Source organism: Ammodytes marinus (genome assembly GCF_949987685.1).
Source record: "Ammodytes marinus genome assembly, chromosome: 22".
NCBI classification, from domain to species: domain Eukaryota; kingdom Metazoa; phylum Chordata; class Actinopteri; order Uranoscopiformes; family Ammodytidae; genus Ammodytes; species Ammodytes marinus.
Window position 1 is genome coordinate 8226091 of NC_137226.1, and position 18906 is coordinate 8244996.

General features: G+C 40.5%; 1 protein-coding gene across 1 annotated transcript in view; it reads right to left on the reverse strand.

The window, feature by feature from the left end:
* The window catches only part of snd1 (staphylococcal nuclease and tudor domain containing 1), a 176005-nt gene that overhangs the window by 32527 nt on the left and 124572 nt on the right, over nucleotides 1-18906 (reverse strand). The window contains exon 18 of the mRNA XM_080050907.1: nucleotides 5070-5211. Coding sequence (XP_079907033.1) covers nucleotides 5070-5211 — 142 coding nt within the window. The remainder of the gene's footprint in view (nucleotides 1-5069; nucleotides 5212-18906) is intronic.

Genomic DNA, 18906 nt, shown 5'->3' on the forward strand with positions numbered 1-18906 from the left:
ACACTTTGGGCCCAATTTGAAAATTTTCACTTAGGGGTGTACTCACTTTTGTTGCCAGCAGTTTAGACATTATTGGCTGTGTGTCGAGTTATTTTGAGGGGACAGTAAATTTACACTGTTATACAAGCTGTACACTGACTACTTTACATTGTATGAAAGTGTCATTTATTGAGTGTTGTCCCATGGAAAGATATAATGAAATATTTGAAGAAATGTGAGGGGTGTACTCACTTTTGTGAGATACTGTACAGACTAGTTGTACGTTTAGACCATGGCGTGATGGTGTTTTGTACATGCAGTGAACATCAAACAACACTGCCCATTATACCTTGGATTTTGAATTTGACCAACTTCCTTACTCTATTGCATAGGGGAACAATGGTGTAAATCAACAGCAAACTCAAATGACAACTGAGAAAACTAACCACTAAAGACCATACACCTAATTCTCTTCTCCAGTATTATACTTTATTTAACCAACAGCTGATCAACAAATTTTTTTTTCTGTACAGCAATTATTTGTTACTCACTGGCTGCCATAGTTACCTCTCTAGCGCTGTATAAAATGTTTCTAAACTAGTACATACCCTGTAATTGGGGCACATCTTATCAGTCCAAAAAAAACAAATACTTCTTTACTTTGTCTTTGATTTATAACAAAAACCCATAAATATCATTACAGCTACGCACCCATAAAGACCTCAAGGCTATATTTAGCAAGTTTTTTAATTATGTCGACTACCCAGCATAGCGGCAAGGCAACAACAGTGTTGTACAGCATAGTCCTTTCCTCCCCCTGTGCCTGGAGTGGCCTCTGTCTTTTAGAGTCCAAGGTCACACAGATCTATGCGGGTCCCCCTCCGACAGTAATTACATATAGCCTCCGGAGAGAGCGCACCCAAACACACAAGGAAAATGGGGGGAGAAAAGAGAGAATGCAGTGTGAGGAAGAGATTGTCTGTGTCTGTGTGTGTGTGGCGAGAAAAATGAGACAATGAGAGATAAACGCATACAACAGATAAAGACTCTTAAAATAAACCGAGGATTAAAGGAGCGCAATCCCTCAAGCTTCTCACTGACTTGGAAAAAACATTCCTAACGTGAAATTAAATCACTTATCGAGCCCGTGTAAAGATATCCACATAGGAAAAAACCTACACTTAAGAGTAATTAAATGTGAATAATTAAAATGGGAAAAGGGGTAAAGTACAGAGCGCGTAGGACCCCCGGAGAATAAAAGATATTAAAAAACTGCATTTTCTGAACAAAATATGAGAATCACTTAGAAGATAAGAGCATGGAGACTATTTCATGGGCCTACGCATATTCATTTATGTGCAATAATGGCTTTGAAGACTTTTTAATCCCCACTGCCATCAGCAGACCACAATAAATAAATAAATCCATCCTAGCCTAGCCTAGTAGATAGCCATAACTTTCATAGGGCTTTGGAAACGACATCTAAATATCATTGGCTGTAATCCTTCTGTTTTTATAATCGTCTTCCTCTTAGTTTTACTGTAACTGATGGACCGTCCTCATACTGTACAACATCTGGTATCGTGTTGTATTGGACTCATTATTGCTACATTGCTGCCATATGCCTCAAACTGAACATGCCTGTATCACTTTAAAGTGCACCTTGCATCATATTTCTTTCTTGTATGTCTCTATATGGTGCTACTGCTATTTATGTACAACTAAACCAATCTACAATGTCTCATTCTCACAGGGGTAACATTTTTATTTATGTCTCTTCATTTTTATGATTTATAATATATTATAAAACATTTTTCTTTTCTACTGAATGCTCCTTATTTATAGATTTATCCTGCAACGTGTAATATTTCACTGCTTTTTGTTCTCTCCCTGCTGCCGCGAAACTTAAATTTTACTACATTGAATCAATTAAATTAATCTTATCTTACCGAAGCAATAGTTGAAACAAATGGGGTCTTAACTGCCGACAGAAAGATGACTCTGTGCCAGTCCCAGCTGTATTTTAATCATTCCTGTTTCTATAAATACACCTCACTTTCATGATTCATTTTACGCCCACAATAAAAAGCTGCGGGTTATTGAAGTTAAGTAAATGGCCTAGCACCTATCATCATTATGATCGTCAATGACACTGGCAATATAGTTTTATTCTCTCGTTCAACTCACTTTCAATGAGGCTTGTTCCTGGCTTCAAAAATGAACATCAGCCCGGGAGGCAGACCAGGAGGAAAGCCAGTTAGGCTTACGCTCCGTGTCGCAAGTGTACTAAACTTCAAGGATGATCAAGGTAGCTGGCAGTGGTTACCCGAAAACACTGACCATACATAAAGGAGGACACGTATTAATGCATCCACCTGAGCTGCACAAATACTTGAAAATCTCAATAATTGTAGGTGTCACAGAGGTCATTCAGTGCCATTGTATTAAGTAAAGCTACAGTGTTGTTCAGTGTAATCAAATGCATCCACCTCTTGCTGTGTGCAATTTTGGTGAAGTGTTCAAGCATTTGATTTTGTTCTGAATCAATTACTTGACAGACAGGATTTGTTAGAGGTTAATTGGTACTGCCAAATTGCTGCAGTGTACACATGGGATTAGGACAATCAAAACATCCACTGTACATAAAAATCTATTTCACATGGTTTGGGGGCACACACATTACGGCCAACATCGTTTATGAGAAGTGTTATGTTGTGATCAGCTGTAATCACAAGCCTAATTTAGAAAAATTCTCCCTGTGCTTCCAAGTTTATCTCAGCATATAAATTATAAATTCCCTCACTTAAAAAATGGAAGTAAAAAGAGAAGAGAAGGGGGGAGGGGGGGTGTAACATGTAATGATATTGCAAAGCACTCAGCTTGTATGATTTTACAGGCTGTAACACTTTGATGTGCTCTTCAAGGGGCTGGTATGACTTAATGTAGCTTTGAGGAAGCGTCAGCGAAAATGAAAGAGACCAGGGGAGGAGAAGAGACGGAGGAAAGCGAGGAGGGGCAAACAACGTGATAGAGAGGGAGATGAGGAGAGGCAAGGAGGAGGCAAGTACTGGTCAGGTTTTACCCCCCTGCTGAGAATAACACTTTTTCTTTTTAATAACTAGCACGTAAGCCTCTTGGTGGAAGAACACGGGCCAATTAAAGAGAATAATAAATAAATAAAAAGGCCCTGGCATTGCTGGATCATCGAAAATTAAGCCTTTATACTAGAAACGGTTAAATAACTCTCAGCACTCCTGTCAAAATACACTGAGAGCAGCAGTATAAAAAATGCAGTTTGTGTACAATTTCTTTGAATACAACACTTAACGTTGCTGCTGCAAAGAAATTGTAAATGCTTTGCTTCTTGCTGGTACCCATGGTACCGCATAAGTATGGGGAATATATGAGAAACAGGAAAAATAAATAAAAACATTTTGATGATTTGCTCTTTTATGTGAAGCTGTCACACTATGTTTTCCAAAAGCTCCTGTAACTCCAACTCTTTAGAATTTGTGTGTGCTTAAGGCAGTAACCTTAGCTTCAGGTAAACATGTGCCACATACTGTACATTTTAGCCTCTGCCTAGCGACAAGTGATTTTGATGAGTGATAAAACCTTGCACATAACCTCAATATCACCCTGAACTCGCAGGGCAGAGAAGCTGAAGTAGCCAGAGGATGTGTAGGGGCTTAAGATTTGAATCTATAGCTCATGGCAAGAAGAATAGTAGATTGTTTGTGTGCACACTTACAACAACTGGAGGTTTCAAAAAAGAAAAGGGGGGCATTCAAATAACATTTGAGGGCCAAATGCTTTCCACTCTCACACGTGATTGGATTATTAGGGTGCGGGTGATGCTCAGGCTCAGTTTGGCAGTAAATGAAGGCAATTTAATTAATTACGGCAGTGAGGCAAATTAAGAGGCGGCCAGAGTCAATTTCACGGGCCCTGACAGTGGACTGCCAGTGTGGCCAGATGTAAGAGGCCGGGGTGATAGGAAGACCTCTGCATCCTGTACCACTCTGACACACAATCTGGCAGACGATGAAGGGACAGTGATTGGCATCAAGGCTTCAGATCTGTTCCAGCTAGTTTGTGAATGCAGGCTTCAGTGTAACTATTTCTGAATATTGTAAGAGTTAAAAATGTGTCACAAAATCCAAGATGTCCAAGATAAGGTTTGTTAAAATTCTTATACTCCTTGAAGGGGTCTTAATACAGTCGTGACGGTTCAGGAAAAGATTTTTTTGTTGTTGCTATAACCGCTTCTCTACATTACTCAGGATTATGTCTGAAAGGACAGCTCTATGCTCACATTATGTGTGACAATGAGCTCTGCCTGCCCTTAGTTACCGTTGCTACCTCGAACAACTAACTGACAACAGACTGCAGTACAGTGAGTATGCACTTTAATTAGGCACGGATAAATATGTATACATTCTGCACACAACTTAATAATTTAAAAACTTCATTTTGATATTGCCCAATAGGTATACTACCTAAAAAGACAGGCTGTTACACAAAACAGAAAAGAGGGCGGTATTGCGTGCAATCATTAACACACACACACACACACACACACACACACACACACACACACACAAGAGAGTCAGAGAGAGCAGTCATGCGCAAAAACCAGGGACTGTTAGTTTTTCAATCTCCGTACTTTTCTCTCCTTTTCACCCCATCAGTGGTGACAAGAGGGGATGGTGTGATTTATTCCTGTCATTCAGTAGTAATAACAAGTGGGCGTCCTTTTGTTTTGTCTGCTGGTTGGGAGGGACGCTGCAGCAAGGGAACGAGGTGAATGTCAGAGTGCTACAGATAATTGACATTCATAAAGTCAGTGTGGTGTTAAAAAAGGGAATAAAAAAAGTGAGGGAGCACTAACTCCCACCCTTTCTGTGTGGAGAGATTGTTGACGGTGGAATGTTGGTGTAGGATTGCATCGGATAATGAAGTGGTCACTGTAGCATGAAGTAATATAACATGTTTACACAGCCATTCCAATTCTTACTCATTTACATTTGATCCGTTGCCATTCACACGTTTATTTCTTACATGCACACAAACACCCAATTTCAAGGTACCTGTCTCCACGTCCTGGGCGTAGAGGTGCATGGTGTCGGTGATCTCGGTGACGTATACTGCTCTGTAGTTGGCCACTCGTTCTTTCTCTTCTTTTACATGCACAACCTCCTCCACTGGTTTCTCCTCGTAGTTGGCCCAGATCTACAATACACACAAAAGTGACAGAAACCGGATCAATGACAGCACCACATACCCGAACTCTGCAATACACAACATGGTGCTGAAGTGCTTTGGATCATTCATTGTATCATTTTTGACAATATTACATAAGACACTAGATTGTGTGTTACAGAGCATGACTCGTGTCCGGTCACAACATAATTTTGACCATTTCTTTCCACCCACTTTGAGACCGATTTAGACACATTTATCAGCACCACAATGACAAATAATTGTGGAGCATTGTCAAATCGACATTTCTACTCATTATATTGGGTTGAACTTAAAAATAGGATGCGACCAGCACAATACCATAGCTTCTAGCACGGCTTTCTGAATCACCACGGCACGTCAAACATGTTTTAGTTCAGTGCAGATCATTGTGACAGTCTTATCAACAGAGGATATGAGTAAAAGAAAAAGTAATATGCCACTGGTCTCACGTTCTCCACTGATGATTTGAAAGTAATAACGGTTGTCAGAGAATCAAAATGGACACTAAAACACAGCAGAAACTGTAAACATTGCCTCTTTTAAAGCGTAGTAGTCACGCCCTGCTTGTGCCGTTTGGCACAAACAGAATGTATTGTTATTAACCCTGGGCACTGTGGACAAGTCCTACAGTTAGTTTCACTTTCCCTTCTCTTGTACTTCTATTGTCTTGAGAACCAATCTGATATTTAGGCTTTTGGGGTGATAGCAGTTTTGTAAATTGTTCTAGGTTTCAGTCTTTGGTTAAGGGATCTTTTATGAGGTTAGGATAATGGTTGATGTTAGCCCTGTGGTGTTGGGTCACAGGTTTGGGAAATTATATACTCAAAGAGTAGTTTCATCACAACAATATTGAAGCAACTGTGTGTGTGTGTGTGTGTGTGTGTGTGTGTGAGCAGGTTACATCCTTTCGATGCTGCATCAAGGTTAGTTCTCCTTCAGCTCCCCAGGAAAAAAACAGAGGGCAGGAGGCTCATTAGGGAGAAGTGCTTTGCCTTGGGCCACATATCAAACTGCGTGGATGTCAGTAGATGTGTGTGTGTGTGTGTGTGTGTGTGTGTGTGTGTGTGTTTACAGAGAGAAAAGGGATGCAGCAGAAAGAGTGGGTGGTTGTTAAGACAGAATAAAGCATGTTTGTCTACAGCTTTGAGTGCGGTTATAGTGTTAGGCACGTGCAGCCACACAGACCGGTCAGGATGAAAGAAAGCTAATCAACTCCCTGCAGATGGAACGCTGGAGGAGTGAATGAGGAGACAGGGCAGTGGAGATGGGTGGGGCACTCAAAAGTCAAAAAGTGCAACCGAGCTTCACAGTGCCGCCAGAGCAGCTAGTTAAGGCTTATTCCTGCGGGCTATGTGGGAAATGTTTACTTTTAAAGGTTACAGAAAGAGGGAATAGAGGCAGACATGTTTTTTTTTACCGGCACAGTTATATTAGTCAATTAGGTTCTGGCTAATTATTTAACTGCATGGTGTCATCTAGCTAATTAGATTACTGTAGATTAGACTAGATTACTTGTCATTTTTTGACTGCCTTCCGCAGAGCGATGTTTGCGTTAAGGCCTAGTTAATCACACCGGAGGCGTTTACATTTTTTTAAATACATTTTTTATAAATATGTTGGCTCTTCAGCATGTTAAGATTATCATTTTAATGCTTAGTTTTGCTGTATTTAGTTTTGTTTTCTGTAACCATCGTTTCGTATACTTGTTGTAATGTATGCACTAATACAAAATCAAAAACGACGTGCTGATTCACAGTGGCAAGAGTCTTACAGGAGTGGACTTTGAGTGTGTTTGTTTGTGTGTGCGTGTGTGAGAAATCTGTTGAGCCAGTGGTGAATGAGGTATGGAGGAAAAAAACAATAACAATGGTCATATTAATGGATGATATGCTTCCAACTGTTACAAATGAAACAAGTGACAGACGAATTGAGTGCTGCTGCCCTGCCTATACCCGCTAACAAAAGACAGGGGTCATACTCCACAATCACATTCAATTATTCGTCCTGCAAACGCTGCAAATAGCCAAAGAAGAGAATGGGGGGAAAGGAGGGAAGGAAAGAGGAAAGAGAGAAGGTAGATTATTTCTGGGATTGAGGGCGAGCAAGGTTAATGAAGACCGAAAATGCAGCCACGCTTCGTAAACCAAGAGATCAACCAGGATTATTTTATACGCCATTGGACAGGCATGTGCATTATTAGCACACCTATATACAAATGCACACATTATATGCAAAGTCACAAATACTGGCATGCACAAGTGCCTGGAAAAATAAAAAATGCTTCGCACATTGCAATTGAGCTGACAATGGCTTGGCTCTTAAATCAAACCTGCAGCCGCAATTTGGGATTACAAAGATTAGAGTGTCACCATTCATTAGCCTGGTGGTCATCACTGTGGCATCTTAAGGGAGGTAGCAAGTGGAATTTAGACACCAAGCACGGCCTCAAGCCTTCATGTTGACCTCTGACTTCACGTTAAGTAGGGATGCCACATTGGGAGAAAAACACATTCTCTTCGGAATTCAAAGTTCTCACAAGAACAAGAACTTTTTTTCATGAACAGCTTATTGAAAGTTTGAGGTGGCAAGTGGAGTTAACTGCAGATTTGTGGTTAGCCACGTTTTGGCAGCATTAGTTGCCCTGGATGACGCGCAGAAAATGGGATAACTGAAAAATGGCCTGTACAGACATGCCATAAGCGGTGTTTACTTGAGTTGTGAAGAGCTGAACATGCTTCAAGGCAAAAAAGCTTCAAATAAATGGCATGTTGTCACGGCAAACTTCCACATACACTTGTGTGGGCAAGATTGCTAAAAGACTCCAGTGGTAAGTGGGATAACAGCTGGACAGATGAACATTTGGATTGTCACTATCAGAAACACTGTAGAGCTTCATCTCTTTTTAAAGTAGAAATAAAAGTGCGCGCGCGCACACACACACACACACACACACACACAAGCTGTGCCCAGGGCTGATGACCTTCCGTGAGCAGCCAACCATCCTGTTTGTTCCACTTGAATGCAGGTATGTGACTGCTGCTTCTGCTGCTGCTGCTCTGCAACTGCAGCCAGACGCTAGGGCCACCAAGCTGCCAGTGACAATGAATGAGAGAGAGAGAGAGAGAGAGAGAGTGCGTGTTTGTGTGTGTGCGGGCAAGAGAGGGAATTAGAAGAGATGCATAGAACATAAAGAAAAAGTAAAAAGCAGCAGGCCATTAAAGCTCCCATATTATGCAAAATGCACTTTTTCAATGTTTTTGAACATACACACAGGTCCACGGTGTGCCTAGAGACTGCCAAAGTATATAAAAAAATTAAACTCCTTTTCTTGGGACAAGCATCCAGCTTTTGCTCATAATAACTCATTTAGATTCCCCACAGCAGTCTGGCAATGCCTCGTTTTTAGCAAGACAAAGCATTGGAAGGTAATAGTGTAGACGTCTAACTTTGAAGCCAATTTTTTCACTGATTTTAGTGATATTTTTAACCGTTAGCCCCCGAGTAGCTTCGCAGTAGCCTCCATCTTTTGCTGCATTTTTATTGAGAACATGCCGTTTCCATTAGCTTGTGGCTGTCGGTGCATCTGTATGAACATAGTCTTTCATATAGACAAGGATCGGTCATGTCAAACTGTTCAAAGTGCGGCTGAGCTTCTGCATTACTAGCACTAGACATGGTTCTTCTCATGGGTAAACCTACCGTGGTAACAGCATAGGGTAACAGGTACCGCCAATGGCTTCGCTTCCGGACAGGGGCGGGGGGAGGTCATAGATTGTATATAAAACGAGGGGAGCTGCAGATCGGTTTCAAAAATAGGCCATCGTGAGATTAGCTGAAAATCAGGGTGTAGAGGCATACTACAATAAATGATCTGAACGTTTTTTTCAGCAAACAACTAAAGAAAAACTTATTAGGGACCTCAAAGACCATATAATATTGACAGAAAAGTGTATAATATGAGACCTTTAAGATCGGGCTGAAAGAAAAACAAGTCCTTATAATGGAGGCAAAGGCAGAGGCTGAGAGAGATGGCAGGTTAGGCTGACCTTCACAACTCATGAAAGACAAAACACATCTCAACCCAATGAGTCCAGTGGGGAAATGCAATAGCAATGCTGCTCCATTGATGCACACTGTGAAAATCAGTGAGGCATGAAAAATTCCCCAAAATTGTCGAATTGGGTCTGCTGCCGATTCCCATTTTACAAATCTTTTTTTTTTTAAATCACATTTTTATCTATTCTAGCCTAAATGTCCATTGATTTCTTTTTGGCCCATTATTTTTTCTAATTTTAATGCTCTTATCACACCCATTCTCTACACCCTTGTAATTCAGTGTATTTCTTCTAAAATATCATAATTTGCAATTCAGTGCAAATAGCCCACAATGTAGATTTATCATCTACAAATATAGCTGTTGTGTAAATGATTAGTTCATCATTATCTAATGACTAAAGTGGCTTGCAAAAGTATTCATACCCCTTGAACATTTCTACATTTTGTCACGTTACAACCACATACGGACATTTATTTTATTGGGATTTTATCTGATACGCCAACACAAAGTGGCACATCATTGTGAAGTGGAATGAAAATGATACATGGTTTTATTTATTTTTTATAAATAAACTGAAAAGTGTGGCGTGCAAAAGTATTCAGCCCCCTGAGTCATTGCTTTGTAGAACCACCTATCGCTGCCATTACAGCTGCAAATCTATTGGAGTATTTCTCTACCAGCTTTTCACATCTACAGACTGATATTTATTGCCCATTCTTCTTTGCAAAATAGCTCAAACTACAGATTCAGCATCAGATTGGATGGAGAGCGTCTGTCAACAGCAATTTTCAAGTCTTTCTCAATATTCTCAATTGTTTTTAGGTCTGGACTTTGACTGGGCCATTCTAACACATGCCTATGCTTTGATTTAAACCATTCCATTGTAAATCTGGCTGTATGTTTAGGGTAGTTGTCCTTCTGGAAGGTTAACCTACACCCAGTCTCAAGTCTTTTGCAGACTCTAACAGAGAAATACTCAAATAGATTTGCAGCTGTAATCGCAGCGATAGGTGGTTCTACAAAGCATTGACTCAGGGGGCTGAATACTTTTGCACGCCACACTTTTCAGTTTTGTATTTATAAAAAATAAAATAAAACCACGTTTCATTTTCATTCCACTTCACAATGCTGCGCCACTTTGTGTTGGTGTATTATCACATAAAATCCCAATAAAATAAATGTACGTATGTTGTTGAAACGTGACAAAATGTAGAAAATTTCAAGGGGTAAGAATACTTTTGCAAGCCACTATGTATGACTTATGAATGACTTGAGCATTATTATAAAGTGTTAGCTAACATAATTGTTCCAAGACTTACTTAAACAAGTTTGAACTGGAAGCAAAATGTCTTTCCCTGAAGAAGAACTTGATCATAGCCAAATTGTTTCGCAGACTTGCAAACCAAATAAGTTGCTGATGCAAGAGTAGCTCTTCGACAGTTGGCAAGTGCAGCTCTGCTTTGGAGCATTAAGTGGCCTGCTGATTTGCTCAGTGTAGTTTTTTTTACCAATATTTCAAAACGTGATTTCGACGTGCAGCTTAGAAAGGCTGAGCAATTGGGCTACAATCACAGATTCACACAACAAGCACAGGTGGATGAATACACAGACAGATGGATGACTGAACACACATGCACTGCCAGAACGAGGGGGTGAGGGCTGGTTTGAACACTGATTAAAGGTGGCAGTGTGTCAATTCTAGTAATGTGTGTGTACAGTCTGTTGATACAAAAATTGCCACTGCTACCTTAAGTACACACTAAACACTTTGTCAGCAGCCAAGTGGCCAAACTTATATAACGTTTGTACAATACTTAAAAAATAAACGGAATCATATCTCCTATACTCAAGTCTGGTTTACAAGTTTCTTTGAACTGAATCTCTATAAACTAAAAGTTTATACAAGATTTGAGAAATTCCCAACATGTTGTTCCACGATAATACTTATCATCAGACACTCAAAATAAAGTGCTCGTCGAAAAGAACATCACAAGCATTACTCTAAAAGCAGTCTGTCTTCCACCTCAGTCCCTCATTATCCTGTCCTCAAATATGGCACACACTCACATAACACACTTGACAGCTGCAGCATGCACATGTCGGTGCCCTGATTCAAACACACCTCAGTGAACAATGTTGGTCAGCCCTCACAACCCGTGACAAACCTGTGTAGTTCTTAAACAATTTGCTGTTGCAAACTATCTTAAGAATTGAGTAAAAGCAGTAACACAGTGAAGACGTAGGGTTTTACATAATGCCATTGTTAATTCAACGCCCAATCGTCACACTTGGCGAACAATTGGAATAAATAGGAGCATATTATTCATGAGTTAACTTTGTAAATCAATTAAGCCCCTATTGTATCCTGATGAATCCCTTTAAGAGAGAATGGATAATTAATGTAATTGAGGACACGTTTTTCTCTTTAGGTCCCTCCATGTTCACATTTAGCCTTTTTTAGAAGCGCACATCTAAAAGCGTAAAGCTAAAGTGAGTAACCTTTTCATGTAAGTTATAATAAAAAGCTGATTAAGCCCATCAGCTCAACAAAACCCCTTTGTAATTTTAAGTATGGTAGCGTTTACGTTATAATATGGACTAACGTTATCCATATAAAGCTCAAGAGAAGAATTTGAGTGGTATACAGAGTGAGGAAAAACTCATTAGAAATCTGCATTGATTCATTTTAATGAGTTTGACAGGTTATCGTGTCAGAAAGGTGGACGACCCTGGATTTCCTATTGCTAGACGATGATGCCTGTATTGACTAAACCATTAGCGGCGGAGAATGATCGACAAGACAGACAGTTGCTTCATTGAGATGTTATCTGCCATATCACAGCTTCTGTAATTATCCCTTCCCTTCATAAACCCATAGTTTATTATAATATATTTTACTAAAAATAAACATAATTTTGGATGCTTGGGTGCCAAAGGGTAAAGTACTTTCAGAGCCATTACATAAGCCTGTTATTGCAGCAAAACATTCTTCTCATGTATTCAACCAACATCCACAAAACAAAAAACAAAACAAATAGATCTTGCACATAGGAAATGATCAATTAAATATCCCCTTTAGCCGAGCAGCTTCTTATTTTTTGTCATCATTAATGATTCATATTTACACCTAGCCCTTGATAAACAGGTGGAAGGTAGTGCATAGGAATGTCCTCCATGTAACAATTTCAATGTGTATATATATTAACAACCATTGAGTGCATATATTAGTTATTAAATAGAGTCACAAACAAATATGACCGTCATCTGTAACTGATTTGACCAGAGGTTGGTGTAAATCCCTGCAGCTATTAAAAGAGACACTACAGCTTGTCTGACAGACTGGTTAACAGGGTCCTACACTATGGTTTATTGACTCTATGTGACACAACAGACCCTAGAGCACTTCAGTTTTCTTGACTATCCCCTTATAAAATTGAGTAAATTCTATGTTGAAGAAAAAGAGTGGTCTTCATTGATCTTGATTGGACAATGAGATGAGTGACAGGTGGCAGGGCGTCCCAATCAATCTTGTACAGTAAAGGGAAAATACATAAACCCAATGCAATCGCCTGGCTCTAAAAGCCTCGTCTCCAAGGTTAAGAGGGGTTTGTTGATGGTACATTAACCCTGTTCCCTCACCTTGTCGTGTTGGGATAAGTATGAGGGGCTGCTGAGGCGGTGGAAGGAGAAATGATTTACAGGAAAGGGGACTTTGTTTGTGTGCAAGCTTCCTTTTCATTCCTTCCGCACTGTTCTCACATTCAGATATAATGCATGGCAGCTTTACATCATAAAACATATAGACGAGGCAAAGCACACACTACATGTGTGCGTGTTGAGGCATGTTGGTGGCCTTGCAAAGAATTGGTCAGGGTTGAGCTATTATGTGGTAGCAACATCGATGCATCCACTGTGGGCTAATACAGAACAACTGCTTATGGGCCTGCAAGGCCACACGTGGCCATGGTAACAAAACATGTTCGCCGCAAACAGCCTCTTGACAAGCTGTTCAAACTAAAATAACACAACACCAGTATATCAAGTCTATATCTATCAAACTAGGAATTCCAGAGACAATCCTTTTTAATATTAGAAATTTGATCTGTATGATGCAATAGCATAGCACTTTGCAATCAGTTGTTTGAAGCACTAAAAAAAAAAATACAATTTATAGTTTGGCATTTTTCACTGGAAAAAGATTAAAATGACAAAATAAATCTAGGTTCAAGCTGATCCTACAGTGAGGATTTGAACTCTTGGATACACTACCCACCACTAGAACTCAATCAAACCTAATCCTTTCAAATAAGAATATTAGAAAATAGGTGTCCGCTTTGAAATCCTGAGCCGACCACCGCAGGGAAAGAGGGAAAAAGCCGGAGAAGGATGAGTCTTTCGGATGTGGTTACTTAGCAGATAAATTATGCATTAAAACCGCACAGGTGGCATGGGACAGGGTTTTTAGGTGAAGGGAGGGAGCTGAGCAGCTGGGGAATTCATAACAGAGACGGGAGAGCAAGCAAAGGAGAGAGGGAGAAGAGAGAAAGAGATACTCCCTAGCTTCATATCACAGCAAGCAGATGTTCTCCCATCACAGAGGCGGCAGCCAGGCAGCAGGGCTACTCAACCCCGGCTTACATGGCTAATATGTCCCCCCTTTCGCTTCTGCCGCGCACACGCACACACACACACGCACACGCACACACACGGGCTATGAAACGACCTATGGATATAATGGTGGCAACTTGTTACACCTTAAATTGGCACAAATTGATCCACTTAAGACATGTGCGTTTGGCTAGGTGCTATTCTGTCAAAGTGTTATTAGTGACAATTTAGTAGACAAAACCCTATAAGAGCAGATTTCAAATCATGTTTCAAGCTAAAAGCAAAGAGATTGAAATGCAGAAACTAAGTGTAAAAACATTCTTATTAATATCAATCAATAACGTAATAAGTATTAACTTGCAACTGACATATTGGTGGGATGTAAGCATGAACTGAAGGGGGCATGTTACCATGGAAACAGGACATGTGGGTGCATATGTAATTGAGGCGATAGGCGCACAGACAAACCTACACCTGTGCAGATGTCCTTGTGGGTGCCACCCTTCTCAGCTAGTATACAATTAAAATAAAAGCAGAAGGCTGAGAGTATTAATCAGGCATTTCACACAGATCACTCACACACACACACACACACACACAGACACACACACACACCGCCCCTGGGGTCAGTCACACGAGCATATGGAGCTCTATGTCGAGTGGGCCTTTTTTTTTAATATATATATACATTAGAACAGAGTGTATCTGCGGTCATTGAAAGATGATCAAGCCAAAGTAACATGTCGTCAGAGCAAAACAAAAGCGGCACTGGGGAATAAGCATGCAATTAAAGCCGACCAGCTGCAAGTGTGAGGGCACATGATGCAGGCACTCCATCTTCAAATGGCATAGACAGAGAGGCGGTGACACAGGAGGAAAGAAAAAAGAATTAAGATGTTGCCAACCAAAACACTGTGTCATTGTGTATCTTGATAACCTTGACTTAAACAAAAAGAATGAAGGTGCTGCTACAAAGAGATCAGAGTTGAACCTGGAACATATTAAAAAAGTTTTTTGTTGATTTGTATTTGATTATAGCTTTTCTCGCCTTGCACTGATTTTGCATTTGTACGTGTGATTTGCCAGATGATTTCCCCTCTCTTACCTCGTCCTTCACACTCATTCTGTGTTGATTTACCTTCAACACCCATTCTTATGACCTTGATGCCAAAGGGGTAACTATAATATAATATGGGTTCTATAAATATTCCCACCTGGCTAAACAGTGTGCAAGATGAAAGTGGGCTAAAAACAAAACAAGAATGCACAGAATTGTAGCCCTTTTGCCCCCTTTTTATTCTTTTCTTCCTTCCTCTATAAAATATATCTTTAGCAACTCAAGCGGATTATTGTCCGTGAGAGCACGCTCCGTCTGATAATAATTATAGAAGAGCTTTAAGAAATACAGAGTGAAAGAAAAGAGCGTGTATAAATTAGAGTGATTAAGAAATAGGACTACCTCAATGTTACATTGTATAAGTATGCAATTAAAAAGGCAATTAATCAACTTTATAATTAAAAGGCTAGTTTGTCCCGGGTTGCCACAGTGTTGCTATGACAACTATTTTTCCAGGGTGGTCTTTTCTCTACCATTCTTACACAGCGGAGGACTGAAGGGAATTTTTCTCTCTGATCACACCTTCCATTCCATTGTTTTTCCACTTTCTTCTGTATGCTATCTCCATCTCCATTTAAGACGAAGCAGAAATAATAGAGGGATGAAAAGGAGGGCAGAAAGCATAGCTGGTGGGGATTAAGGGAATGGGAGAGATGCAGGATAGCACAGAGTGACAGCGAGGTTAATATGGCTCTGGCAATGGCAAGGAGCAGCGAAGGAAAGCGAAAACAGGAGGGAAGACTGGAAGTAAGAGAGGGAAACGGAAGGGGGGAGGGTAAGAGTAGTAAGTGGAAGAAAAAGATGGCAATATTATCACATCAGAGGTAAAGCCCCTTGAAGTGTCTAAATCGCTACCTGCATCTCACAATTTGTCGAAGCAATTCAGAGGTTGTTGCAGTTGTGAATAGCTGCTTTTCACCATTTCAGAAACGACTGAGATAATCGGCATCCTTTAGGTGGGACCTAAGGCTGGCATTGTTATCTGCGTGCCCCCTGAGCAAAAATCCAAACTAATGCTGTGACAAAGGCATGACATATACACTAGGTATAACAGCCCTACAATTTAAAACAGCTATTTTTATTTTTTTCAGTTTTGTAAATGTATCAAATAAACACATAAAGTACAGATTAGATGGTTGAGAAAGATTCATAATTTAATAGCATTGTGGAATGTGGAAAAAAATAAACTACCAAGCCTGACCTATTGGCCACATGGCTTGAGAAATGCATTGCTCAGCAAGTTAGCTGGCAATTTGAAAATTAATATTTTGATACTTATTTGCAAAGGAAAAACATTTCTCATTTCATGTCGGTATTGATGTATCTTTCTATATCGTTATATGACAAAAGGTCAACAGTCTCAAGTGTCAATATTTAACCACTGTACAAGCTGTTCCCCAAGTTAAATTATTTGGAGCATGCAAAATGCTTAGCCGAGATTTTTACTGACACGCAGTGGAAGTAACAGAAATAAGCGAGAAGGAAAAGTAATGTAGCAAATGTGAGAAAAAAGAGAGAAAGTAACAGAAAAAGAGAAGGGGGCTGAGAGAGAGACTGGTACAACAGTGGGAATCGGAAGCGCAGCAGTGGCGAGAGGCCGCTTATGTAACTGCCTGTCTTTCCCCAAGGCATGAAAGAGGGAGGAAGAGAGCGACACTGCAAAATGCACAAAAACATGCTTGCAAAACTCGCAGAGTGGCCCCATTCTCTAGATTGAGATTTTTTTTTCAGCAGGTTAGCAAACCAAGAGACTTAACACAGTAAAAGTGGACTGACCTAAATGACTGGGGGGATGCTTAAAAATTCATCGAAGATTCTCTCAAAACTGGATGTTTGCTAAATAAATGTGTCATGTTGGTGAAAAAGAGGCATCAGAGGAGGACAGGCACAGAGTTATATCAGCTAACTTACCCGCCCTGTTAATAAACCCTTCCAATTCCTCTTAATTTGACTGATGAGATGGAAGAGGCCAGCCACTCCTCTAATGGTCAGTCAACATAGTGAATAGAAAATGGAACACGTAGAAACAGCAACATACAAGCTCTCAAGATCTATGGTGTGGCAATATTGATGGTTGGAATCCATTTAAATTATAACCTATGAAATTATGTTTACATGAGCCAGATGGTAAAGTGCAGATAAAAACATGATGTATGAACACGTGTCAGTATCCTTCATCCTTCCACCCATACATCTCTCCCTGCTCCGTTGTATTCCAGCTTCCATTCCTCTTGCAGCATGTCTGTGTTCTCCAAGGTTGACAGCCCATGAAAAAGGACCCATCTATTTTCTATTAAGGTCTAGTATTGTCTGCAGGTTTTTACAAACATGTTGAGTGCCTTCCCCGCAAACCGTACAAAATGGGAATCTGCAGTGCGCTGGCATTTCGTAACTTAACTGGGGGTCAGGAAAACATATTTTTTGTTTGTTTGACAGCGCGATACCCCGAGAGAACACTTAAGACCCTAAAATATGAGTTGAGCAGATAAAACTTGAGCTGTGGTTGGCAGAAATGTGGCCGACGCTGGCAGAGTGTGACGCACAAACAAATAAAGGAAAACGACAAACACATGGTTGTGGGGTAACATATGGTGGTTGGCCAATGGCCATTTTTAACCAGTTAGCAGTTTCAACTCAAGCAACCCAAATTAGTTGTGGGTGACCTTGTGGAGAATCACATTTTGATGGTGCCCTTGGAAAGACCAGAGGACAGTAGAAGAAAAAGTTAAGTCAATGAATCGATGCTCTTTGACTTCTCCCCACAGAGAGAAAGCATTTACAGAGCATTTGAAGTAAGGGGAGAATAATAAATAAGATGCCTGATTCAGAGCTTAGATCGTAAGAGATTGTAAAAAGGAGGAGGGGAATAAGGGAGACAGAAAGAGGTCGGATTAAAGACGAGATAATGACAAAATAGAAAGGGTGTAGGTTCTGGAGCATGAGCAAAATGTTGAGAGGAAGAAAGAGTTGAAGAAAAAAAGACAATCAGAAGAATGAGGGGCATTGGGGGAGCAGTCATTAAGAGAACAGAGGAAAAAGAGTAAGAAAATGCATTTAGGAGTGGAATTGGCTGCCCAACCAAGACCGCTCTGCCAATGTGTGTCTGAGCAGGTAATAAAGAGAACTGATGAGGTCTTAGCATCCACACAGGCTATAAGCTTCTTCATCCCCATTCCGGCTAAGTGTAGACTATCCCCATCTGCCTCAACCTAGACGAGGCTAGAAAACACCCTGAGTATAGTGGAATGAGAGCAGAAACTTTATAATAAATAACTATGCATATTTATCGGGTTCTGAGGTGGCAGAGGCATCTAGCACCTGTCAGAGCCCTTTTTAGGTGACAACAGGCCAATAGGGCAATGTCAACAAGGTCCGATCTAACTAATACAACTGGAAATCATTAAATTAGGCAAGGTCTTAACTGCCAACCAGCGGAAATACCATTTAAATTTTGCCCTCGAGAAACAAATATTTAGCATTTGAGTAGACAGCAGAGAAAGGCGAGGGAAGCAGCGAAGCAGATAGGGGAAAAGTAAGGGAGGGGTATTTCTCTGCCGACCCATATTAAATGGAGTTAAGTGTGGCTCCGAGCAGGGGCCCAAAAAAAAAATGTCAAAGTGTGTGCAAACGACTATAACTTGCGTGCGTCTTATTTTTAGTGCAAACACACATTGGCCCCCATGTCCCGATTACACAAGGACGATTAGAGAGGACACCTGAAGCAGGGTGAAAAATGTGCGAAATTGATGTTTTCACAGCATCTGCCTGATGACTCCGAAAATAAATAAATGTCAGTTATCTGCGGGGGAAAATGTCATCACTGCTTTCGGGCCGTAATAGATGTTCACATGAATGACGTGGCCAATACATCATGGCTGGGTTGTCTGTACAAATTGCTGCA